This window comes from Scyliorhinus torazame, chromosome 6 (assembly GCF_047496885.1).
Source record: "Scyliorhinus torazame isolate Kashiwa2021f chromosome 6, sScyTor2.1, whole genome shotgun sequence".
NCBI lineage: Eukaryota > Metazoa > Chordata > Chondrichthyes > Carcharhiniformes > Scyliorhinidae > Scyliorhinus > Scyliorhinus torazame.
The window spans coordinates 105,986,324-106,013,568 of NC_092712.1; the positions used below are offsets into that span (position 1 = coordinate 105,986,324).

Genomic DNA, 27,245 nt, shown 5'->3' on the forward strand with positions numbered 1-27,245 from the left:
TTCTGACTTATCATCCATTTCCCGAGGTAAAAATAGCCTATTCAATAACGGTTCTGGATATTTATGTCTCCTGCCAGACAGCTTGATATCGCTGAAAAGACCCTCCATTGTTCCCTTGTTATCTTGATAAAGACTATCTGCAGGCTTATTTATTTCTGACCCCCCCCCCCCATCACCAGGGAGATGTGTTCTTTGGCATACTTCCTGTAGCTAACAACTTCAGCTAAGCAGCTTGTCCATGTAATACAGATCGATACAGAAGAGTTTTAACCCTTTCATCACTCACTGGATAACTCAAGGTTTTTACAACTAATTTCAAAATAATTCCGATACTTTTTTTCCCAGTGTCTTATTCTCAAAGTTATTTATTTTGTTTATTTTTTTGTTGGTGTAAAGCAAAATTCTAACCAGCAAGTTCCATCAGTGAACCTGCATCATGCAGTTAGATAATTCTTCAGGGTGAAACCACTTTCCGACTGAACTCTGCAAAATATCACAACCATGTTGCAGACTCCATTTATCAAGGAACAACAGTAAGTATCAGGTGTAATACAGACTCATTTATTCCTCAGTGTCTTGTGGGTAGAGCCCACAAATCTAATTGTCTAATCCTTTAGTGCTTTGGGAGAGAATCTTTCCAATCTTTGATGTGCTCTGCTACTTTTTTCACCTGTTGACTCCTATTAGCATCTCATTTAACAGTTAGTTACTTCATAATAGAACCTGACAGTGCTGTCTCAGTACAAAGACTCTAGTGGTCTTTAACTTTAAAATGTTGTACCTTTATAGCTAATTTAAGGTACCATACTTGTATATTTTAAGATCACCACAATATAAAGAAAAAGTAATAGCAATATTACATTGGCACACTTAAAATCAGCCTGGTTAATTCTTTTTCACAATATATAATTATCTTGCAGAATAATGGCGGTGCCTGCAACAGTTATATATTTCACTTGTTATGATCAATTACGAGCCTTTTTGAAGTACCAGTTGGAATATGATGGCATCTATATTCCATTGATAGCCGGAGCTTCAGCTCGTGGTAAGTTTTAATTATATGTGAATGTTACTAAATTTTTGTTAACCTGCATCAGGGTTCTACCTAAGATAACAGGGTAGTGACTGGCAAACATCTGATTCTAGCATTGTTTTCAGTATCCATGTTGCTTCGTAAATCAGCATTAGGATTAATTTGGCTGGACAGAGCAACTTTGTATTTTTATGATGCCTGACCAACTGCTGAACAACCAATTACAAATCCACCTGCCAGATGTTTTCAGGTCCTCCAGTAGTGGGCCTTAGATGAAGGCGGTCAGATGGCAAACTTTTTTGTCTCCACGTTCAAGTAGGTTTTATGAAGTTTGAAAGTCAAAACGTGCCTAGTTTTTGCTGGTTTCCAGCCGTCCTTTTTAAGACCACTGCAGAACTGAAAAAAATGTTCACTATATAAGCTCTGCCTATTCCTTTTGACTGATTTGTGAAAGATATTTTGAAACTGGCATTTGACCTTTTATCAGCATTATTTTAAGCTGACAGCAGGAATGCCTCTCAAGTACCTGAAATAATATTGCATTGTGCATGCTTCTGGTGCTGTTCTGGTACAGGAGGTTAACCAGCTAAATTGAACCTTCATGCCATAATTTAACATTCAGAAAACTGGTGCAGCAAGGCTAAAGCACATTTCATGCTGCAAAGAAACTCTCATTTAAAGCCATTCAAAAAATCTAAATCCGCTGAAATGGTCAGTCTGATGCAAAAGCAAATAAATACATATTCGCTTACCACATCAAATACAGACAATCCTTCAGTAATCTATTAAAACTGTCATCAAAATAAGAAATGGCCCCGATCTGAGGCAGCTTTTGGAACTCGGGCAACAATTCATAATGGGTTCAGGGCACGCGGTGGCAAAGTAGTATTGTCACTGAACTAGTAATCCAGATGCCCAAAGCAATGCTTTGGTGACCCATGTTCAAATCCCACCATGGCAGATGGTGAAGTTTTAATTCAATAATAATCTGGAACCAGAGGTTCATTGATGACTCTGAAACCATTGTTGATTGCCGTAAAAACCTGTCAGATTCACCAATGTCATTTTAGAGAAGGAAATCTGCCATGTTCACCTGGTCTGGCCTACATGTGACTCCAGATCCACAGCAGTGAGGTTGACTACTAAATGGCCAAGTAAACAGCTCAGTTGAAGGGCAATTAGGGATAGGCAATAAATGCTGGCCCAGTCAGTGAAGTTATGATTTAATGATTTAAAAAAAAAAAAATCTGTCAAATAAACCCGTGGCAACCTAAACAGTAGGGTAGAACGGTGGCGCAGTGGTTGGCACTGCTGCCTCATTGCGCCGAGGTCCCAGGTTCGATCCCGGCTCTGGGTCACTCTGTTTGTACATTCTTCCCATGTCTACGTGGGTTTTGCCCCCACAACCCAACTGAGTGCTGAATTTGGTGCATTTGAGTGCTACAGTGAGAGTTTGGTGACTTGAGGTAGTATAAGGCTTCATTTTTATCTAAAGTCTAGTCTTTCTTTTATTTAGTTAATTAACTTAAAAGTTGCTGTTTGATTTAGAAGAAGGTGAATTTTCAATCAGCTTTAAACAAAAGTTCTACTTGTAGGTACCTGCAGCTGGAGCTTGTTAATTAGTTAATTGGATTAGGCTAGATTCACAGTATAAAAGTGATCCCCTACAGTGCAGACTTTGTTTGCACTGAGTGCTGAATTTGGTGCATTTGAGTGCTATAGTGAGAGTTTGGTGATTGAGGGAGAGTGCTGAATTTGGTGCATTTGGGTGCTATAGTGAGAGTTTGGTGATTGAGGGAGTTAGGTGAGGAGGGAGTAAGGTGCTCCTTTCATTTTGTTTCCTACATTTCCACAAAGAGCGAAAAGAGAGCCAGGAGTTTACAGAGAGTGCAGCTGACTGGGAGCAGAGTCGGAGGGCGGAGGTCCGGTTGGTCCACAGGACAGCTATATTCTGTAAGGTAAGGGGATGGAGGCAAGGCCAGTTGCATGCTCCTGTAGGATGTGGGTGGTGAGGGATACCACTGGTGTCCCCGCTGACTATACCTGCGGGAAGTGCACCCAACTCCAGCTCCTCAGAGACCGTGTTAGGGAACTGTGGCTGGAGCTGGATGAACTTCGGATCATCCGGGAGGCAGAGGGGGTGATAGAGAAGAGTTACAGGGAGGTAACCACACCCAAGGTACAGGACAAGAGTAGCTGGGTTACAGTCAGGGGAAAGAAAACAAACAGGCAGACAGTGCAGGGATCCCTCGTGGCCGTTCCCCTTCAAAACACGTATACGTTTTGGATGCTGTTGGGGGGGATGACCTTCCAGGGGAAGGCCCTAGCATCCAGGTCTCTGGCACTGAGTCTGGCTCTGGGGCTCAGAAGGGAAGGGGGGAGAATAGAAAAGCAATAGTAGTAGGAGATTCAATGGTTAGCGGAATAGATAGGAGATTCTGTGGTCGCGAGCGAGACTCCCGGAAGGTATGTTGCCTCCCGGATGCCAGGGATGTCTCGGATCGTGTCTTCAGGGTCCTTAAGGGGGAGCAGCCAGAAGTCGTGGTGCACATTGGTACCAACGACGTAGGTAGGAAAAGGGGTGTGGAGGTAATAAACGAGTTCAGGGAGTTAGGCTGGAAGTTAAAAGCCAGGACAGACCGAGTTGTCATCTCTGATTTGTTGCCGGTGCCACGTGATAGCGAGGCTAGGAATAGGGAGAGAGTGCAGCTGAACACGTGGCTGCAGGAATGGTGTAGGAGGGAGGGTTTAAGGTATTTGGATAATTGGAGCGCATTCTGGGGAAGGTGGGACCTGTACAAGCAGGACGGGTTGCATCTGAACCAGAAGGGCACCAATATCCTGGGAGTGAGGTTTTCTAGTACTCTTCGGGAGAGTTTAAACTAATTTGGCAGAAGAATGGGAACCGGATTTGTAGTCCAGCAACTAAGGTAGCCGATATTCAGGACGCCAAAGCGTGTAGTGAGGCAGTGAGGAAGGGAACACTGACAAGGGAGAGTACTTGCAGGCACGGAGATGGGTTGAAGTGTGTATACTTCAACGCAAGAAGCATCAGGAATAAGGTGGGTGAACTTAAGGCATGGATCGGTAATTGGGACTACGATGTGGTGGCCATCACGGAAACTTGGATAGAAGAGGGACAGAAATGGTTGTTGGAGGTCCCTGGTTATAGATGTTTCAATAAGATTAGGGAGGGTGGTGAAAGAGGTGGGGGGGTGGCATTGTTAATTAGAGATAGTATAACAGCTGTAGAAAGGCAGTTCGAGGAGTATCTGCCGACTGAGGTAGTATGGGTTGAAGTCAGAAATAGGAAAGGAGCAGTCACCTTGTTAGGAGTTTCTTACTATTGGCCCCCCAATAGTAGCAGAGATGTGGAGGAACAGATTGGGAAACAGATTTTGGAAAGGTGCAGAAGTCACAGGGTAGTAGTCATGGGTGACTTTAACTTCCCAAACATTGAGTGGAAACTCTTTAGTACAAATAGTTTGGATGGGGTGGTATTTGTGCAGTGTGTCCAAGAAGCTTTTCTAACACAGTATGTAGATTGTCTGACCAGAGGGGAGGCCAGATTAGATTTGGTACTTGGTAATGAACCAGGGCAAGTGATAGATTTGTTAGTGGGGGAGCATTTTGGAGATAGTGACCACAATTCTGTGACTTTCACTTTGGTAATGGAGAGGAATAAGTGCGTGCAACAGGGCAAGGTTTACAATTGGGGGAAGGGTAAATACGATGTTGTCAGACAAGAATTGAAGTGCATAAGTTGGGAACATAGGCTGTCAGGGAAGGACACAAGTGAAATGTGGAACTTGTTCAAGGAACAGGTACTACGTGTCCTTGATATGTATGTCCCTGTCAGGCAGGGAAGAGATGGTCGAGCGAGGGAACCATGATTGACAAGAGAGGTTGAATGTCTTGTTAAGAGGAAAAAGGAGACTTATGTCAGGCTGAGGAAACAAGGTTCAGACAGGGCGCTGGAGGGATACAAGATAGCCAGGAGGGAACTGAAGAAAGGGATTAGGAGAGCGAAGAGAGGTCATGAACAATCTTTGGTGGGTAGGATCAAGGAAAACCCCATGGCCTTTTACACATATGTGAGAAATATGAGAATGACTAAAGCGAGGGTAGGTCCGATCAAGGACAGTAGCGGGAGATTGTGTATTGAGTCTGAAGAGATAGGAGAGGTCTTGAACGAGTACTTTTCTTCTGTATTTACAAATGAGAGGGGCCATATTGTTGGAGAGGACAGTGTGAAACAGACTGGTAAGCTCGAGGAAATACTTGTTAGGAAGGAAGATGTGTTGAGCATTTTGAAAAACTTGAGGATAGACCAGTCCCCCGGGCCTGACGGGATATATCCAAGGATTCTATGGGAAGCAAGAGATGAAATTGCAGAGCCGTTGGCAATGATCGTTTCATCCTCACTGTCAACAGGGGTGGTACCAGGGGATTGGAGAGTGGCGAATATCGTGCCCCTGTTCAAAAAAGGGACTAGGGATAACCCTGGGAATTACAGGCCAGTTAGTCTTACTTCGGTGGTAGGCAAAGTAATGGAAAGGGTACTGAAGGATAGGATTTCCGAGCATCTGGAAAGACACTGCTTGATTAGGGATAGTCAGCACGGTTTTGTGAGGGGTCGGTCTTGCCTTACAAGTCTTATTGAATTCTTTGAGGAGGTGACCAAGCATGTGGATGAAGGTAAAGCAGTGGATGTAGTGTACATGGATATTAGTAAGGCATTTGATAAGGTTCCCCATGGTAGGCTTATGCAGAAAGTAAGGAGGCATGGGATAGTGGGAAATTTGGCCAGTTGGATAACGAACTGGCTAACCGATAGAAGTCAGAGAGTGGTGGTGGATGGCAAATATTCAGCCTGGATCCCAGTTACCAGTGGCGTACCGCAGGGATCACTTCTGGGTCCTCTGCTGTTTGTGATTTTCATTAATGACTTGGATGAGGGAGTTGAAGGGTGGGTCAGTAAATTTGCAGACGATACGAAGATTGGTGGAGTTGTGGATAGTGAGGAGGGCTGTTGTCGGCTGCAAAGAGACATAGATAGGATGCAGAGCTGGGCTGAGAAGTGGCAGATGGAGTTTAACCCTGAAAAGTGTGAGGTTGTCCATTTTGGAAGGACAAATATGAATGCGGAATACAGGGTTAACGGTAGAGTTCTTGGCAATGTGGAGGAGCAGAGAGATCTTGGGGTCTATGTTCATACATCTTTGAAAGTTGCCACTCAAGTGGATAGAGCTGTGAAGAAGGCCTATGGTGTGCTAGCGTTCATTAACAGAGGGATTGAATTTAAGAGCCGTGAGGTGATGATGCAGCTGTACAAAACTTTGGTAAGGTCACATTTGGAGTACTGTGTACAGTTCTAGTCGCCTCATTTTAGGAAGGATGTGGAAGCTTTGGAAAAGGTGCAAAGGAGATTTACCAGGATGTTGCCTGGAATGGAGAGTAGGTCTTACAAGGAAAGGTTGAGGGTGCTAGGCCTTTTCTCATTAGAACGGAGAAGGATGAGGGGTGACTTGATAGAGGTTTATAAGATGATCAGGGGAATAGGTAGAGGAGACAGTCAGAGAATTTTTCCCCGGGTGGAACAAACCATAACAAGGGGACATAAATTTAAGGTGAATGGTGGAAGATATAGGGGGGGATGTCAGAGGTAGGTTCTTTACCCAGAGAGTAGTGGGGGCATGGAATGCACTGCCTGTGGAAGTAGTTGAGTCGGAAACATTAGGGGCCTTTAAGCAGTTATTGGATAGGTAGATGGATTACGGTAGAATGATATAGTGTAGATTAATTTGTTCTTAAGGGCAGCACGGTAGCATTGTGGATAGCACAATTGCTTCACAGTTCCAGGGTCCCACTTGGGTCACTGTCTGTGCGGAGTCTGCACATCCTCCCCGTGTGTGCGTGGGTTTCCTCCGGGTGCTCCGGTTTCCTCCCACAGTCCAAAGATGTGCAGGTTAGGTGGATTGGCAATGATAAATTGCCCTTAGTGTCCAAAATTGCCCTTGGTGTTGGGTGGAGGTGTTGACCTTGGGTAGGGTGCTCTTTCCAAGAGCCGGTGCAGACTCAGTGGGCCGAATGGCCTCCTTCTGCACTGTAAATTCTATGATAATCTATGATTAATCTCGGACAAAGGTTCGGCACAACATCGTGGGCCAAAGGGCCTGTTCTGCGCTGTATTTTTCTATGTTCTATGTACAGAATTGGTGGATTGACCACGCTAAATTGCCCCTTAATTGGAAAAAAATTAATTGGGTACTCTAAATTTATTTTTAAAAAAGGAAATCTAAACCGTGAAGTATTCTGAAGATGAAATAAACATTGCTTTGTTTGGTGAGCTACACTAAATCGCTTGTCAGTCAGAGCAGTCCAGGAGCAGTTGGCTGTTTTTTATTCCTCTAAATGAAAGCTGAAGGGTTTTTTGTCTATTTAAGAGGACTCTAGGCATTTAAATGACCTCTGATTATTACACAAGGGATCTAAAAAAAGTGTTTTCTTCAATTTTGAATGCATAAGAGTACTTTGTCTAATGAAAAAGTACTGTAAGGCATTTCAACACATAAACAATGCTAATCAGTCAATGTAATGGTCAACTTACCTTTTCAGGACTGAACCCTTTGATAAATCACTGTGATTAAAGTTCATTTATAAAGCAATACAGCATATACGTGTTGACATTTGAAGTTGTCAAAACTTTTATCATTTGTCCACGATTTTGAGTCCTCTGCAGGCTTCCCCAGTAATGAGAACTCTGCAACAAATTGGGCTTCCAATACCCGTACCAAGAAAATAGCAAGGGAGAGGAAATTCACATTCCCTACAGGGCTCACAATGGCAACCCTGACCTCAGAAGAGGGTTTTCCAAACCCATTCTCGCATAATTGGAAGATGAAAGCCTGGCCTGGACTCAAGTGATAAAAGTACACTTTGCATGGAAAGAAAATGAACCAAGGAATCTAGCCACCAACCTGTTCTCTCCCACTCACATGAAGATTGAATCAGGCTCAGCCATGATGCCCTCTACGGATTGTCTGTTGATCTTCACAATCCTGATTCACAAATAAATAATAGAAATTTGAACAAATCACTGGAGGATGCTGAAATGTACAACTGTACCCCAAAACGAAGCAGTCCATTTAAACCCAAGATCAGACTTGGATCAAGTCTATTTATTGTAGACTGTTGTTAATTTTGAAACACTGTCAGTATTTAGCTATAACTCTGCAAAGGGTGGTTAGCTAACATCAGTGTGTGCATTCTGATAGTACCAAAGCTGGAGATAAAATTATGGTGGTGGCAGGTGTCTTGGTAATCTATGCAGGTTAAGGTCCTTTGATTATACGTAAGACTTGACTGCCAATTTAATTGACTACTTGGCTGAGGTCTGCTGTGGATGCCTCACTCCGTAAGATATACCAGAAAACGTCTGATCTGATAAGTATTAAAACTATACTATGAGCCCAGGATTATCAGTTTGATAAATCTTTTCTGCACTTCCTCGAGAGCAAGAACATCCTTCCTCAGAAAAGGAGACCAAAACTGCACACTATATTCCAGGTGTGGCCTCACCAAGGACCTGTATAATTACAACAACAAATCCCTGCTCCTGTACTCAAAACTTCTCGCAATGAAGGCCAACGTACCATTAGCCTTCTTTACTGCCTGCTGCACTTGCATGCTTACCTTCAGGACACCCGGGTCCGGCTGCACACTCCCCTCTCCCAATTTACAACCATCCAGGTAGTAATCTGACTTCCCGTTTTTGCTTCCAAAGTGAATAACCTCACGCTTATCCAAATTATACTGCATCTGCCATTGGTTTGCCCACTTGCCCAACCTATCCAGATCATGCTGTAGGATCTCTGCATCCTCGTCACAGTTCACCCTCCTGCCCAACTTTGTATCATCCGCAAACTTTGAGATGTTACATTTTGTTCCCTCATCCAAATCATTAATATATTGTGAATAGCAAGGGTTCCAGCACCGATCCCTGTTGCACCCCACTAGTTACTGTCTGCCAATTTACATTGTAAGGTAGAAGAAGCTCTTAAGTTTTAGTTCAGCTAATTTAATAGCAGTTAGAGATAGGTAGCATGAGAGAAGGCTGCTGTCACAGCTCTGCTAGAAGCTCATGGTTTAGAAAGCTAGAGAGGGAACACTCCGCTTTGCTAGAAGAAAATCCATACCATGGAGTAATGGTTAGGGAAACAAGTGCAGATTTCTGAAGAGCAGCTAGTTAAAGAAACAAGAGAAATGAAGAGCTGTTTCCAAGAAGTCTGAAGTTAAAGGTATGAGAACAGAGTGATGTTCAGTAAAGACACAGCTGAGAAGAAGGCTGAGACACCAGAAACATATCTGTCGTGATTTTCCAGGTTTGTCCGATTTTACTACAGTTTGTGGAGTGGGAGATGAAATTATGGCTGGATCTCAAGAGTTTATGTAAAAGCAGTTAAGACAAAGGAATCCGAAAAGGGAGTGGTGTAAATTCCTGGACTGGATTCGCTGTCAAAAGTGGAGGGGAAGCTTTGTTCAAAAATATTTGGAAAACCTGGCCTGGATTTTGGAATGCAAACCGCGAAGGGAAAGCATAATTATGAGAGAAGATTTTTAAGTGTTTTCAGGAGTGGAATTTTGAAGTTTATGTGACAATCATCTGGGGAGATTCTGAGGAGATATCCACAAACATTCACTTGGGGTTCAGAGTGGAGAGTGTTCAGAGTGGAGAGTGTATTTGCCCCAAATCATCTTGTGTGCTTGAAAGAGAATTAGTGTTAATGAGACTATTGTAGCTTAAGATGTACTTTGTAATCTGTGTTCATCCTAAAACCTGTGTGTATTTGTTAAGCTAAGGGGAGAGTAAAGGAATATTGCATAATAATCCAACTTTTCATGTTTAATTAAAGTTATTTTTCTTGTTATTAAAACTAATTAGCAGTCCAGTGACTCTGTTCCTCCATGTTTATAAAACATTAAAGCCAGGATTCCATTCTGGGATCTTCCCATCCAGTTATAAGATCAACTGGGACAGTAACAGTAGGCAATTAATAATTAACTTTTAAATGTCTTTAAAGAAATAAAACAAGGATTTTAAGTGCAATCAGCTAATTTGTTACATCAGCTAATTTAAATTACATTCAATTGACCCATTGACAAAAAAATGGTTTCTTGGAAAAATTATATTATTCCTTTTGTGCTGTATGCTTGAGAAAATGAAGTCTCAAGGGGCAGTAGTCCCTCGGCCGCTTCTTCTAATTCCCATGGGGGAATTCTCCAAACGGTAGTGTGTGATCCATGGAGACCGGGGCGGGGTTCTCCGCCCCACCACGCAACATTTCTGCCCCGAACTGCCGGCGGGATTCTCCGTTACGCCGGCAAGTCAATGGGGTTCCCCATTGTGGGGCAGCCCCACGCCGTCCGGGAACCCCTGTGCGCCAGCAAATCGGAGAATCACACTGGCGGAGAATCCCGCCCCAGAATTTGGGTTAAAAGAAGTGACTTGAACGTTGGGTTATGAAAATGCCACAGGGTGGCAATATTAACAAAGTTTGGTCATTAACTCTGTGTGCTAATGTAAACCTGGTAGCCAATAAATGGGCTGCCAACTAGTTACCACCCATTTAGGACTAATCACGCAAAGTTGAGATCCATCCTCCAAAATTGACAAATTAATATTTGTTGCCTTTATATCAAAATTTTGGAAGTTATTTCATGGTTATTAGAAGTATACATGTCTTGGGTGACCTTCCTACCAAGAAGTTAAACTTTTATTGTAGAGGCCTGGCTATAAAATTAACTTTAAATTAAAAACAGTGTCACAATGTCAGTGGAGACCTATAATAAAAGTGGGCTTACATTAACACTGCAATGAAGTTACTGTGAAAATCCCCTAGTTGCCACACTACAGTGCCTGTTCGGGTACGCTGAGGGATAATTCAAAATGTCCAGTTCACCTAATAAGCACATCTTTCGGGGCCTGTGGGAGGAAATCGGAGTGCACCGGTTTCCTCCCACAGTTCAAAGATGTTCCAGTTAGGTGAATTGGCCATGCTAAATTGCCCAAAAGGTTAGGTGGGGTTACGGGGATTGGGCCTAGCTATTGTACTCTATTGGAGCAAGGGCCGGTGAAGACTCGATGGGCCAAATGGCCTCCTTCTGCACTGTAGGGATTCTATGATTCTAATAGCCTCTGACAACAGCTTTACTCCTGCCAAATTGCACAGAAAAGTTTATCACCAAAAGGGCACACTTCTACACAATCTTGGTTCAAGACGGTTCTAAAGGTGTTCCCGGAATGTCAGGATAGATAGGATGAATGCGTGGCTCGAGAGATGGTGCAAGAGGGAGGGATTCAAATTCCTGGGGCATTGGAAACGGTTCTGGGGGAGGTGGGACCAGTACAAGCTGGATGACATGGCAGGACTGGAACCGATGTCTTGGGGGGGGGTTTGCTAGAGCTGTGGGGAGGGTTTAAACTAATGTGGCAGGGGGATGGGAACCGATGCAGGAAGTTGGAAAGTAGTAAAATAGGGACAGAAACAAAAGGCAGTAAGGGGGAAAATGTAAGGCAGGGAAGCCATAGTCAAAAATCAAAAATGGCGACAGTACAAGGTACAGTGACTGAGGGGAGTTCAGTGAATAGGCCCAGTAATACTAAAAGGAATAAAACGGGAAGTAAAAACATTAATGGTAAGCGACGCAGCAGGTTGTTACATGAAGATATGGGTTCAACGACAAGGAAAATTAGAAGAAAGGTTAAGAGGAAATATAACTTCGGAGAGGTTACTGATCGAGATGTTAAGATTCAAAACAGAGGTAAAAAAAAAAGCCAACATAAGTGTACTTTACCTGAATGCTCGTAGTATTCGGAATAAGGTAAATGAGCTGATGGCGCAAATCATCGTGAGTGACTAGTGGCTATTACTGAAACATGGTTAAAGGATGGTTACGACTGGGAGTTAAATATCTGAGCGTATCAAACTATTTGGAAGAACAGGGTGGATGGTAAGGGAGGTGGTGTAGCTCTGTTATTTAAGGATGACATTCGGGCAATAGTAAGGGATGACATCGGTGCTATGGAGGATAAGGTTGAATCCATTTGGGTGGAAATCGGGAATAGTAAAGCGAAAAAGTCACTGATAGGAGTAGTCTATAGGCCACCAAATAGTAACATCATGGTGGGGCAGGCAATAAACAAAGAAATAACGGATGCATGTAGAAATGGTACAGCAGTTATCATGGGGGATTTTAATCTACATGTCGATTGGTTTAACCAGGTCGGTCGAGGCAGCCTTGAGGAGGAGTTTATAGAATGTATCCTCGATAGTTTCCTAGAACAGTATGTAATGGAACCTACGAAGGAACAAGCGGTCCTAGATCTGGCCCTGTGTAATGAGACAGGATTGATTCATGATCTCATAGTTAGGGATCCTCTCGGAAGGAGCGATCACAATATGGTGGAATTTAAAATACAGATGGAGGGTGAGAAGGTAAAATCAAACACTAGTGTTTTGTGCTTAAACAAAGGAGATTACAATAGGATGAGAGAAGAACTAGCTAAGGTAGACTGGGAGCAAAGGCTTTATGGTGAAATAGTTGAGGAACAGTGGAGAACCTTCCAACCAATATTTCACAGTGCTCAGCAAAGGTTTATACCAACAAAAAGGAAGGACGGTAGAAAGAGGGAAAATCGACCGTGGATATCTAAGGAAATAAGGGAGAGTATCAAATTGAAGGAAAAAGCATACAAAGTGGCAAAGATTAGTGGGAGACTAGAGGACTGGGAAATCTTTAGGGGGCAACAGAAAGCTACTAAGAAAGCTATTAAGAAGAGAAAAATAGATTATGAGAGTAAATTTGCTCAGAATATAACAGATAGTAAAATTTTCTACAAATATATAAAACAAAAAAGAGTGGCGAAGGTAAATATTGGTCCTTTAGAGGATGAGAAGGGAGATTTAATAATGGGAGATGAAATGGCTGAGGAACTAACAGGTTTTTTGGGTCGGTCTTCACAGTGGAAGACACAAATAACATGCCAGTGACTGATTGAAATAAGGCTATGACAGGTGAGGACCATGAGAGGATTGTTTTCATTAAGGAGGTAGTGATGGCAAGCTAATGGGGCTAAAGGTAGACAAGTCTCCTGGCCCTGATGGAATGCATCCCAGAGTGCAAAAAGAGATGGCTAGGGAAATTGCAAATGCACTAGGGATAATTGACCAAAATTCATCAGACTCTGGGGTGGTCCCGATGGATTGGAAATTAGCAAACGTGACACCACTGTTTAAAAAAGGAGGTAGGCAGAAAGCGGGTAATTATAGGCCAGTGAGCTTAACTTCGGTAGTAGGGAAGATGCTGGAATCGATCATCAAGGAAGAAATAGCGAGGCATCTGGATGGAAATTGTCCCATTGGGCAGACGCAGCATGGGTTCCTAAAGAGCAGGTTGTGCCTAACTAATTTAGTGGAATTTTTTGAGGACATTACCAGTGCGGTAGATAACGGGGAGGCAATGGAAGTGGTATATCTGGATTTCCAGAAAGCCTTTGACAAGGTGCCACACAAAAGGTTGCTGCATAAGATAAAGATGCATGGCATTAAGGCTAAAGTAGTAGCATGGATAGAGGATTGGTTAATTAATAGAAAGCAAAGAGTGGGGATTAATGGGTGTTTCTCTGGTTGGCAATCAGTAGCTAGTGGTGTCCCTCAGGGATCAGTGTTGTGTTCACAATTTGCATAGATGATTTGGAGTTGGGGACCAAGGGCAATGTGTCCAAGTTTGCAGATGACACTAAGATGAGTGGTAAAGCAAAAAGTGCAGAAGATACTGGAAGCCTGCAGAGGGATTTGGATAGGTTAAGTGAATGGGCTTGGGTCTGGCAGATGGAATATAATGTTGACAAATGTGAGGTTATCCATTTTGGTAGGAATAACAGCAGAAGGGATTATTATTTAAATGATAAAATATTAAAACATGCTGCTGCGCAGAGACACCTGGGTGTGCTGGTGCATGAGTCGCAAAACGTTGGTGCAACAGGTGATAAGAAGGCAAATGGAATTCTGTCCTTCATTGCTAGAGGGATGGAGTTTAAGACTAGGGAGGTTATGGTGCAATTGTATAAGGTGTTAGTGAGGCCACACCTGGAGTATTGTGTTCAGTTTTGGTCTCCTTACTTGAGAAAGGACGTACTGGCACTGGAGGGTGTGCAGAGGAGATTCACTAGGTTAATCCCAGAGCTGAAGGGGTTGGATTACGAGGACAGGTTGAGTAGACTAGGACTGTACTCGTTGAAATTTAGAAGGATGAGGGGGGGATTTTATAGAAACATATAAGATTATGAAGGGAATAGATAGGATAGATCCGGGCAGGTTGTTTCCACTGGCGGGTGAAAGCAGAACTAGGGGGCATAGCCTCAAAATAAGGGGAAGTAGATTTAGGACTGAGTTTAGGAGGAACTTCACCCAAAGGGTTGTGAATCTATGGAATTCCTTGCCCAGTGAAGCAGTAGAGGCTCCTTCATTAAATGTTTTTAAGATAAAGATAAATCGTTTTTTGAAGAATAAAGGGATTAAGGGTTATGGTGTTCAGGTCGGAAAGTGGAGCTGAGTCCACAAAAGATCAGCCATGATCTCATTGAATGGCGGAGCAGGCACGAGGGGCCAGGTGGCCTACTCCTGCTCCTAGTTCTTGTGTTCTTTCCCAGAGTCACCCACATCCAACCACTCAATAATACTCGAGTACATGGCATGGTTACCTCTGGTTTTAAAAAGAAATCACCTACGCCCACAGAGTGCCTGGACCACTCACCCAAGATGGTTAGCAGTTTCAAATTCCTAGGGGTGCACATCTCCAAAAATCTGTCCTGGTCCACCCACGTCGACGCTACCACCAAGAAAGCACAACAGCGCCTATATGTCCTCAGGAAACTAAGGAAGTTCGGCATGTCCACATTCACCCTTTCCAACTTTTACAGATGCACCATAGAAAGCATCCTATCGGGCTGCGTCACAGCCTGGTATGGCAACTGCTCGGCCCAGGACCGCAAGAAACCTGAGTCGTGAACACCGCCCAGTCCATCACATAAACCTGCTTCCCATCCATTGACTCCATCTACACCTCCCGCTGCCTGGGGAAAGCGGGCAGCATAATCAAAGATCCCTCCCACCCGGCTTACTTACTGTTCCAACTTCTTTCATCAGGCAGGAGATACAGAAGTCTGAGAACAAGCATGAACAGACTCAAAAACAGCTTCTTTCCCACTGTCACCAGACTCCTAAATGACCCCCTTATGGACTGACCTCATTAACACTACACCCTGTATGCTTCATCCGATGCCGGTGCTTATGTAGTTACATTGTATATGTTGTGTTGCCCTATTATGTATTTTCTTTTATTCCCTTTTCTTCCCATGTACTTAATGATCTGTTGAGCTGCTCGCAAAAAAATATTTTTCAGTGTACCTCGGTACACGTGACAATAAACAACTCCAACCCAATATTCACACCCTTTTAATTGTTCGGACCACTGGCTTAAATTTGACCTCCGAACCTGGTAGGTTTTTTTCTAAATGCTTTTGTTTCCTTAGCAACCTAAGCCAGAGGCTGATTTCTTAGAAATCCAATAACCTGGACTTGGTTTCTCTTTCAGTTAGGGGAAAAACACATACAGACTTTGAAACTGTCACAACGGAGTGAAGGTTCTTAGTTCTAACTGATGCATCAAAAGCTACTGTTGCGTTTATAAAGTATGTTTTTCGGATAACACAAACTCCATTGTTCTAAACTTCTAAGTTGTTGGACCATTTTAAGTTGGTGTGATTTTGCTGCTGAATTCAGGCACCTCTAGTATTTTGATATATATTAATTTCAGGAAGGAATAGCACATTTAATAATGCTGGTTTTACTATATGTATTACGTTGCTGGCTTCTTCACTGAGTTTGCAGTTATATTTTTTTGGTAGTTTTAATATTGGGTCACACAGTTGAACTGATGAAATGTGCATTTATAGTTCCAACACTTCTGTATACTTACAAAGGAATGCTGCCTAGGACCTGAGTTTAAAATTTTAGAAGTAAGAGTATGATTTAACTGACTTTCTCTACACTGCTCCTTTTGTGAGTCTATTTACATATTTACAGTAATTGTATTATAATCCACTTAGAATTGAAAATGATTTGAAATGTTTCCGAGGTACTACTCTTGTAGAGCGTATTGATTTAATTTTCATAACTCTTCGGTATTTCTTGTGTTTCAGTGGGTGCAGTTACTGTCATAAGCCCCCTGGAACTAATCAGAACAAAGAGTCAATCTCGTAAACTGACATATAACGAACTGGGAAGTGTTGTTCGGATTGCAGTAGCACAAGATGGCTGGCGGTCACTCTGGAGGGGCTGGGGTCCCACAGTGATGAGAGATGTGCCATTCTCAGGTTAGTCTGTTAATGTGATGTGTGTGTGATTTAATTCTAACATTAACATTATCACTAACCTTTCACCCGATGCCGGTGTCAATGTATTTATATTGTGTACCTTGTGTTGCCCTATTATGTTTTTTTCAAATTTTATTTTATTTTCAGGTACTAAATGATCTGTTTGAGCTGCTCGCAGAAAAATACTTTTCACTGTACCTCGGTGCACGTGACAATAAACAAATCCAGCGCGGTGTGTGTGTGCGCGTGCGCTCGCTCGCTCCTGGCATCGGTTTACTCAATAATCTCCATTGCCTGTTTAATCATGCCTTTTAGTGTAGTTAAAAAAGTTATTGAAGACCAGGAAGGTGGTGAGAAGTGGAAAGTTTCAGCAACGGAGTTGACGTCTCCTGCAACCTTCAAATAATTGTGTATGCTAATTATAGTGTAATTCCCTCTTAAAAAGTGTAAAATAAAGACACTGGGCTGGATTCATCGTTTTTGAGCCTAAGTGCGGAGGATCTGTAGCATTTTACGTGAAACACGACGACGACCTGCAGCAGTCACACCGTAAAACATGGCGTCGGATGTGCGAGGACCCAACCTGCCCGATAGAGTGCCCCCCCCCCCCCCGGCCAGTAGCACGGCTCCGGCCCGACTTTGGCTAGACTGGAAGGGCTTGAGGTTCTACTAGACTAGAAGGGCTTGAGGTTCATAAGGAGGAGGTGTTAGCAATTCTGGAAAGTGTGAAAATAGATAAGTCCCCTGGGCCGGATGAGATTTATCCTAGGATTCTCTGGGAAGCGAGCGAGGAGATTGCTGAGCCTTTGGCTTTGATCTTTAAGTCATCTTTGTCTACAGGAATAGTGCCACAAGACTGGAGGATAGCAAATGTTGTCCCCTTGTTCAAGAAGGGGAGTAGAGACAACCCTGGTAACTATAGACCAGTGAGCCTTACTTCTGTTGTGGGCAAAATCTTGGATTGGTTTATAAGAGATAGGATGTATAATCATCTGGAAAGGAATAATTTGATTAGAGATAGTCAACACGGTTTTGTGAAGGGTAGGTCGTGCCTCACAAAACTTATTGAGTTCTTTGAGAAGGTGACCAAACAGGTGGATGAGGGTAAAGCAGTTGATGTGGTGTATATGGATTTCAGTAAAGCGTTTGATAAGGTTCCCCACGGTAGGCTACTGCAGAAAATACAGAGGCATGGGATTCAGGGTCAGTTAGCAGTTTGGATCAGAAATTGGCTAGCTGGAAGAAGACAAAGGGTGGTGGTTGATGGGAAATGTTCAGACTGGAGTCCAGTTACTAGTGGTGTACCACAAGGATCTGTTCTGGGGCCACTGCTGTTTGTCATTTTTATAAATGACCTGGAAAAGGGCGTAGAAGGATGGGTGAGTAAATTTGCAGATGACACTAAAGTCGGTGGAGTTGTGGACAGTGCGGAAGGATGTTCCAAGTTACAGAGGGACATAGATATGCTGCAGCGCTGGGCTGAGAGGTGGCAAATGGAGTTTAATGCAGAAAAGTGTGAGGTGTTTCATTTTGGAAGGAATAACAGGAAGACCGAGTACTGGGCTAATGGTAAGATTCTTGGCAGTTTGGATGAGCAAAGAGATCTCGGTGCCCATGTACATAGATCCCTGAAAGTTGCCACCCAGGTTGAGAGGGTTGTTAAGGAGGCGTACGGTGTGTTAGCTTTTATTGGTAGAGGGATTGAGTTTCGGAACCATGAGGTCATGTTGCAGCTGTACAAAACTCTGGTGCGGCCGCATTTGGAGTATTGCGTGCAATTCTGGTCGACGCATTAAAGGAAGGATGTGGAAGCATTGGAAAGGGTGCAGAGGAGATTTACCAGAAGGTTGCCTGGTATGGAGGGAAGATCTTATGAGGAAAAGCTGAGGGACTTGAGGCTGTTTTCGTTAGAGAGAGGAAGGTTAAGAGGTGTCTTAATTGAGGCATACAAGATGATCAGAGGATTGGATAGGGTGGACAGTGAGAGCCTTTTTCCTCAGATGGTGATGTCTAGCACGAGGGGACATAGCTTTAAATTGAGGGGAGATATATATAGGACAGATGTCAGAGGTAGGTTCTTTACTCAGAGAGTAGTAAGGGCGTGGAATGCCCTGCCTGCAACAGTAGTGGACTCGCCAACACTAAGGGCATTCAAATGGTCATTGGATAGAACAAGAACAAAGCAAATTACAGCACAGGAACAGGCCCTTCAGCCCTCCCAGCCTGCGCGGATCCAGATCCTTCATCTAAACCTGTCACCTATTTTCCAAGGATCTACTGCCCTCTGTTCCCCGCCCGTTCATATATCTGTCTAGATGCATCTTAAATGATGCTATTGTGCCCGCCTCTACCACCTCCGCTGGCAAAGCGTTCCAAGCACCCACCACCCTTTGCGTAAAAAAACCTTCCACGCACAACTCCCTTAAACTTTCCCCCTCTCACCTTGAAATCGTGACTCCTTGTAATTGACACCCCCACTCTTGCAATAAGCTTGTTGCTATCCACCCTGTCCATACCTCATAATTTTGTAGACCTCAATCAGGTCCCCCTCAACCTAATTCTTTCCAACGAAAACAATCCTAATCTACTCAACCTTTCTTCATAGCGAGCACCCTCCATACCAGGCAACATCCTGGTGAACCTCCTCTGCACCCTCTCTTAAGCATCCACATCCTTCTGGTAATGTGGCAACCAGAACTGCACACAGTATTCCAAATGTGGCCTAACCAAAGTCCTATACAACTGTAACATGACCTGCCGACTCTTGTACTCAATACCCCGTCTGATGAAGGCAAACATGCTGTATGCCTTCTTGACCACTCTATCGACCTGCATTGCCACCTTCAGGGTACAATGGACCTGAACTCCCAGATCTCTCTGTACATCAATTTTCCCCAGGACTCTTCCATTGACCTATAGTCCGCTCTTGAATTAGATTTTCCAAAATGCATCACCTCGCATTGGCCTGGATTGAACTCCATCTGCCATTTCTCTGCCCAACTCTCCAATCTATTTATATTATGCTGTATTCTCTGATAGTCCTCCTCGCTATCTGCAACTCCACCAATCTTAGTATCATCTGCAAACTTGCTAATCAAACCACCTATACCTTTCCAGATCATTCATGTATATCACAAACAACAGTGGTCCATGCACGGATCCCTGTGGAACACCACTAGTCACCTTTCTCCATTTTGAGACACTCCCTTCCACCACTACTCTGATTCCTGTTGCCCAGCCAGTTCTTTATCCATCTAGCTAGTACACCCTGAACCCCATACGACTTCACTCTTTCCATCAATCTGCCATCCCTCATCAATTAACTTTGTCACTTCCTCAAATAATTCTATTAGGTTTGTAAGACATGACCTTCCCTGCACAAAACCATGCTGCCTATCACTGAAGTCTATTTTCTTCCAAATGTGAATAGATCCTATCCCTCAGTATCTTCTCCAACAGTTTGCCTACCACAGACGTCAAGCTCACAGGCCTATAATTCCCTGGATTATCCCTGCTACCCTTCTTAAACAAAGGGACAACATTAGCAATTCTCCAGTCCTCCGGGACCTCACCCGTGATCAAGGATGCTGCAAAGATATCTGTTAAGGCCCCAGCTATTTCTTCCCTTGTTTCCCTCAGTAACCTGGTATAGATCCCATCCGGACCTGGAGACTTGTCCACCTTAATGCCTTTTAGAATACCCAAAACATCCCCCTTCCTTATGCCGACTTGACCTAGAGTATTTAAACATCCATCCTTAGCCTCGGTGAATACCGATGCAAAGTACTCATTAAGAATCTCACCCATTTCCTCTGACTCCACGCATAAATTCCCTCTTTTGTCTTTGAGTGGGCCAATCCTTGCTCTAGTTACCCTCTTGCTCCTTATGTACGAATAAAAGGCTTTGGGATTTTTCTTAACCCATATTTCATGACCCCTTTTAGCCCTCTTTATTGCGCGTTTGAGATTTGTCCTACTTTCCTGATATTCCTCCAAAGCTTCATCAGATTTAAGTCGCCTAGATCTTATGTACGCTTCCTTTTTCATCTTAGCTAGTCTCACAATTCCACCCGTCATCCATGGTTCCCAAATCTTGCAATTTCTATCCCTCATTTTCACAGAGACATGTCTGTCCTGCACTCTAATCAACCTTTCCTTAAAAGACTCCCACATTTCAAATGTGGATTTACCCTTAAAGAGCAGCTCCCAATCCACATTCCCTAGCTCCTGCCGAATTTTGTTATACTTGGCCTTTCCCCAATTTAGCACTCTTCCTTTAGGACCACTCTTATCTTCGTCCATGAGTATTCTAAAACTTACGGAATTGTGATCGCTATTACCAAAGTAATCACCGACTGAAATTTTAACCACCTGGCCGGGCCAGTATGGCCCCTTCCCGAGTTGGACTATTTACATACTGCTCTAAAAAACTCTCCTGGATGCTCCTTACAAATTCTGCTCCATCTACGCCTCCAACACTACATGAGTCCCATTCAATGTTGGGAAGTTAAAATCTCCCATCACAACCACTCTATTGCTCCTACATTTTTCTATAATCAATCTACATATTTGTACCTCTACTTCACGCTCGCTTTTGGGAGGCCTGTAGTAAAGTACCAACAATGTTAGTGCACCCTTCCTATTTCTTCGCTCCACCCATATTGCCTCAGTGCTCGAATCCTCCATCGTGCCCTCCTTAATCATAGCTGTGAATCATCTCTGACCAGTAATGCAACTCCTCCACTCCTTTTACCTCCCTCTCTATCCCTCCTGAAGCATCTATACCCTGGGATATTTAGTTGCCAGTCTTGCCCTTCCCTCAACCAAGCCTCCGTAATACCATTAACATCATATTCCCAGGTACTAATCCAAGCCCTAAATTCATCTGCCTTACCTGCTACAGTTCTCGCATTGAAACAAATGCACCTCAGACCACCTGTCCCTTTGCGTTCATCATCTCTTCCCTGTCTACTCTTCCCCTCAGTCACATTGAGTTTATTATCTAGTACCTTACTGGCTTTAGTTGCTGCCTCTTTACTGACCTCTAACTTCCTAATCTGGTTCCCATCCCCCTGCCACATTAGTTTAAAACCTCCCCAACAGTGCTGGCAAAAGCACCCCCTAGGACATTGGTTCCAGTCCTGCCCAGGTGTAGACCATCCGATTTGTAATGGTCCCACCGCCCCCAGAACCGGTTCCAATGTCCCAAAAATCTGAACCCCCTCCCTTCTGTACTCTCCCTCCTGCACTATCTCTCAAGCCATTCTGACTATTCTTGAATTTCTACTCTGTCTCGTGGCACTGGTAGCAATCCTGAGATTACTACCTTTGAGGTCCTACTTTTTAACTTATCCCCTAACTCCCTAAATTCTGATTGTAGGACCTCATCCCGTTTTTTACCTTTATCGTTGGTGTCTATATGCACCATGACAACTGGCTGTTCACCCTGCCCCTTCAGTATGTCCTGCAGCCGATCTGAGACATCCCTGACCCGTGCACCCGGGAGGCAACATACCATTCGGGAGTCTCGTTTTCGACCATAGAAACGCCTGTCTACTCCAATGGACGATAGACGTATGGACGATAAGGGAATAGTGTAGATGGGCTTGAGTGGTTTCACAGGTCGGCGCAACATCGAGGGCCGAAGGGCCTGTACCGCGCTGTAATGTTCTATGTTTGGCGGTGCTGGACACAGTCCGTATCGGCATGCCGGTACCTCGACTGCATGTCAACCCCGCGGTTGCATGAGAGACTACATGTCAAACCCGCGGTTGGGAACGCGACCCATTGGGGGCGGAGCATAGGGGATGGCCTTCAGGTGACGTGCTAAGGCCGTCCAACGGCGCGTGACACAATTAAGCCATTTTGGAGGGGGCAGAGCGTGCAAAACCTGCGTCAAACAGGCACTGCCCCCCGATTTCGGCATCAAAAGGGATTCTCCGATCGTCGATTACCGAGAGAACCACTCCAAGATAGATTATCTCAAAGTAATAATTACAGCAATGTCTCACAAACAGAAAATTAAATAAATGATAAGAAAATCTGTTTTGTGATATTGATTGAAAAATGGATGTTGATGAGGTCACCAGGAAAACTCGTTTTTTTAAAGAGTGCCATTGGATCTTTTGCATCCAATTGAAATTTGGTTTAATGTTTCATCTAAATAATCAGATTAAAATTGAACTAAACAATTGCTGTTGGCTATTCTGATGGTAAATTAAAGATTAGGAAAATAGTTGCGGACAGCTGCCCAACAAGAGCATTGTGGGGAATTGATTACGTCCTTTAAACAACTGTAATTGAAACAAAATCTGCTGCTTTAACCATCAAAAATATCTTTGATCTTTCAAATTGAGTTTTTTTAAATGACTGCTTGAGAAATAGATTTCACTTTGTTACTAGAAATGTACAGCAAAGAAGTAGAATTTAAGAAATACACGCAATCAAGGAACCATGAAGAATAATGGGTATAAATTCTGGTTCTTGAGTTAAAGTGATGTTCTGTGCTCTGAGGAACAGTTCTTATGCTAACAACGTAAGAAAGCATGGGGGATGAGAAAAGGCTAATGGCCTATCGAGCTTCATTCTTCCACTTACTGTTCAGTCTTCTCTATAATAGAATTTATTCCATTTGTTTGTTCTCCTCATATAAAATTCTTTCTAAAACAGTAATCGAGCAGAACTTGAGAATGTTCATACCATCTCACAATGACGTTGCATCATACTGTTTTTGGAAGTTGGTATATTGGGAGAAATACTCAACATTAACCGCTTAAAGGAAAGTGGGGTATTTTGAATTGACTAGTTATACTTGCCTTCTAAAAAGATTACTTCTAGGTCAGGAACTTTTTAAAACTTCTGCAGTGAGATTGTTTAAATGAAATCTAATTTCATGACTTCCGGGTGCGGCGATGACCAGCTAAGTCGCACGTTTCGGCAGCTCCCGGTGGAACGGACTTTTGGGCTCTAAATAGGAGCCCCAACGGCAATTTTAACGGCTAAAAACACTGTGCGGTAAACCAGAAGGGAATCCCCCCTGGATACGGATGGAAAAAGGAGGGGAAAGTGGCCGGATTGCGGTGGATCCCTTAGAGCAGCGGCAAGGAAGGCAAGCAAAAACCAAGATGGCGTCGGAAGGTGGTAGTTTAACATGGGGCCCTGAACAACAAGAGTTCTTGAAATGCTGTGTGGAAGAACTCAAAAAGGAAATGAAGAAGGAGCTGTTGGCCCCGATATTATAGGCGATCGAAGGGCTAAAGGATGATCAAAAGACCCAGGAGTGGGAGCTTCGGGTCGTGAAGGCAAAGGCTGCCGAGAATGAGGACGACATACAGGGCCTGGTGGTGAAGACGGAGATGCACGAGGCACACCATAAACGATGTGTGGAAAGACTGGAGGTGCTGGAGAACAACGCGAGGAGGAATAACTTAAGGATTCTTGGTCTTCCTGAAGGTGCGGAGGGAGCGGACGTCGGGGCATATGTGAGCACGATGCTGCACTCGTTAATGGGAGCGGAGGCCCCGGCGGGTCCGCTGGAGGTGGAGGGAGTATACCGAGTGATGGCGCGAGGACCGAGAGCAGGAGAAATTCCTAGAGCCATAGTGGTGAGATTCCTCCGTTTTAAGGATAGAGAGATGTTCCTTAGATGGGCAAAGAAAACTCGGAGCAGTAAGTGGGAGAACGCGGTGATCCGCGTATACCAAGACTGGAGTGCGGAGGTGGCGAGAAGGAGGGCGAGCTTTAATCGGGCCAAGGAGGTGCTTCACAAAAAGAAGATAAAATTCGGAATGCTGCAACCGGCAAGACTGTGGGTCACATACCAAGGGAGGCACCACTACTTTGAGACGGCGGATGAGGCGTGGACTTTTATCGTGGAAGAAAAATTGGAATGAGCGGGTTATTAAAAAAGAACGTTTGAAACAAAGTGGTGGGGCGAATATGGGGGGCGAAGAGGGGGGTAAAAAGGGGGGGAAGAGGAGTTTTATGTTATTAATCCTGCGATGTGGTAACTTTTCTCTCTTCCACAGGTGGTGGTGGGGGGAGGAAAGGAGGTGGAGGAGATGGGGCGTTGGCCATTGGGGGCGGGGCCAAAGGGGAAGCGCGGGCTTGGTTCCCGCGCTATGATAATCACGGCGGGAATAGGGAAGCAGGAAGGAGGGGGCATCGCACGGTGCGAGCCGAGGTCACGGGGGGAAGCCGAGGTCGGCCAGAGTTTGCTGACTTCTGGGAGTAACATGGGGGGTGTAACTATGCTAGTGGGGGATCTAGCGGGGGGGGGGGGAATTATTGGGTTGCTGCTGCTGGGGAGAGGGGGGAGCTGGTAGGGGGTGGGGTGGGCGGGGGGGCACCGCCTGGGGGGGACACAGCTGCGTGGGAACCGGGTGAGGAGCTGGAAAAAGAGGATGCCTAATCGACAAGGGGGGGGGGTAAAAAGCCCCCCAACCCGGCTGATCACGTGGAATGTGAGAGGGCTGAACGGGCCGATAAAGAGGGCACGGGTACTCGCACACCTTAAGAAACTTAAGGCAGACGTGGTTATGTTACAGGAGACGCACTTGAAACTGATAGACCAGGTTAGACTACGCAAAGGATGGGTGGGGCAGGTGTTTCATTCGGGGCTAGATGCGAAAAACAGGGGGGTGGCTATATTAGTGGGGAAGCGGGTAATGTTTGAGGCAAAGACTATAGTGGAGGATAGCGGGGGCAGATACGTGATGGTGAGTGGCAAATTACAGGGGGAGACGGTGGTTTTGGTAAACGTATATGCCCCGAACTGGGATGATGTCAATTTTATGAGGCGTATGCTAGGACGCATCCCGGACCTAGAGGTGGGAAAGTTGGTAATGGGGGGAGATTTCAATACGGTGTTGGAACCAGGGCTGGACAGGTCGAGGTCCAGGACTGGAAGGAGGCCGGCAGCAGCCAAGGTGCTTAAAGATTTTATGGAGCAGATGGGAGGAGTAGACCCGTGGAGATTTAGCAGACCTAGGAGTAAGGAGTTTTCGTTTTTCTCCTATGTCCACAAAGTCTATTCGTGAATAGACATTTTCGTTTTGGGAAGGGCGTTGATCCCGATGGTGAGGGGAACGGAGTATACGGCTATAGCCATTTCGGATCTCGCTCCACATTGGGTGGACTTGGAGATAGGGGAGGAAACAGAAGGGCGCCCACCCTGGAGAATGGACATGGGACTAATGGCAGATGAGGGGGTGTGTCTAAGGGTGAGGGGGTGCATTGAAAAGTACTTGGAACTCAATGATAATGGGGAAGTCCAGGTGGGGGTGGTCTGGGAGGCGCTGAAGGCAGTGGTTAGAGGGGAGCTGATATCAATAAGGGCACATAAAGGAAAGCAGGAGAGTAGGGAACGGGAGCGGTTGCTGCAAGAACCTCTGAGGGTGGACAGGCAATATGCGGAGGCACCGGAGGAGGGACTGTACAGGGATAGGCAAAGGTTACACGTAGAATTTGACTTGCTGACAACGGGTACTGCAGAGGCACAGTGGAGGAAGGCACAGGGTGTACAGTACGAATATGGGGAGAAGGCGAGCAGGTTGCTGGCCCACCAATTGAGGAAAAGGGGAGCAGCGAGGGAAATAGGGGGAGTGAGGGATGAGGAAGGAGAGATGGAGCGGAGAGAGTGAATGGAGTGTTCAAGGCACTTTATAAAAGATTATACGAAGCTCAACCCCCGGATGGGAGGGAGAGAATGATGGGCTTTCTGGACCGGCTGGAATTTCCTAAGGTGGAGGAGCAGGAGAGGGTGGGACTGGGAGCACAGATCGAAATAGAGGAAGTAGTGAAAGGAATTAGGAGCATGCAGGTGGGGAAGGCTCCGGGACCGGATGGATTTCCAGTTGAATTTCATAGGAAGTATGTGGACTTGCTCGCCCCGCTACTGATGAGGACCTTTAATGAGGCAAAGGAAAGGGGACAGCTGCCCCCGACTATGTCTGAGGCAACAATATCGCTTCTCCTAAAGAAGGAAAAGGACCCGCTGCAATGCGGGTCCTATAGACCTATTTCCCTCCTAAATGTAGACGCTAAGATTCTGGCCAAGGTAATGGCAATGAGGATAGAGGATTGTGTCCCGGGGGTGGTCCACGAGGACCAAACTGGGTTTGTGAAGGGGAGACAGCTGAATACGAATATACGGAGGCTGCTAGGGGTAATGATGATGCCCCCAACAGAGGGGGAAGCGGAGATAGTGGTGGCGATGGATGCCGAGAAAGCATTTGATAGAGTGGAGTGGGATTATTTGTGGGAGGTGCTGAGGAGATTTGGTTTTGGAGATGAGTATGTTAGATGGGTACAGCTGTTGTATAGGGCCCCGATGGCGAGTGTGGTCACGAATGGACGGGGATCTGCATACTTTCGGCTCCATAGAGGGACAAGGCAGGGATGCCCTCTGTCCCCATTATTGTTTGCACTGGCGATTGAGCCCCTGGCAATAGCATTGAGGGGTTCCAGGAAGTGGAGGGGAGTACTCAGAGGAGGAGAAGAACACCGGGTATCTCTGTATGCGGATGATTTGTTGTTATATGTAGCGGACCCGGTGGAGGGGATGCCAGAGATAATGCGGACACTTCGGGAGTTTGGAGAATTTTCAGGATATAAATTGAACATGGGGAAAAGTGAGTTGTTTGTGGTGCATCCAGGGGAGCAGAGCAGACAAATAGAGGACTTACCGCTGAGGAAGGTAACAAGGGACTTTCGTTACTTGGGGATCCAGATAGCCAAGAATTGGGGTACATTGCATAGGTTAAATTTAACGCG

The 27,245-nt window shown here is 44.8% G+C and overlaps 1 protein-coding gene across 2 annotated transcripts in view; it reads left to right on the top strand.

Annotated features, from left to right (window-relative positions):
* slc25a40 (solute carrier family 25 member 40) overlaps positions 1–27,245 on the top strand; it is a 97,028-nt gene that overhangs the window by 56,212 nt on the left and 13,571 nt on the right. For both annotated transcript variants that reach the window (XM_072508637.1, XM_072508636.1), the window contains exons 6-7: positions 921–1,045; positions 16,299–16,472. In XM_072508637.1, the coding sequence (XP_072364738.1) occupies positions 921–1,045; positions 16,299–16,472 (299 nt within the window). The remainder of the gene's footprint in view (positions 1–920; positions 1,046–16,298; positions 16,473–27,245) is intronic.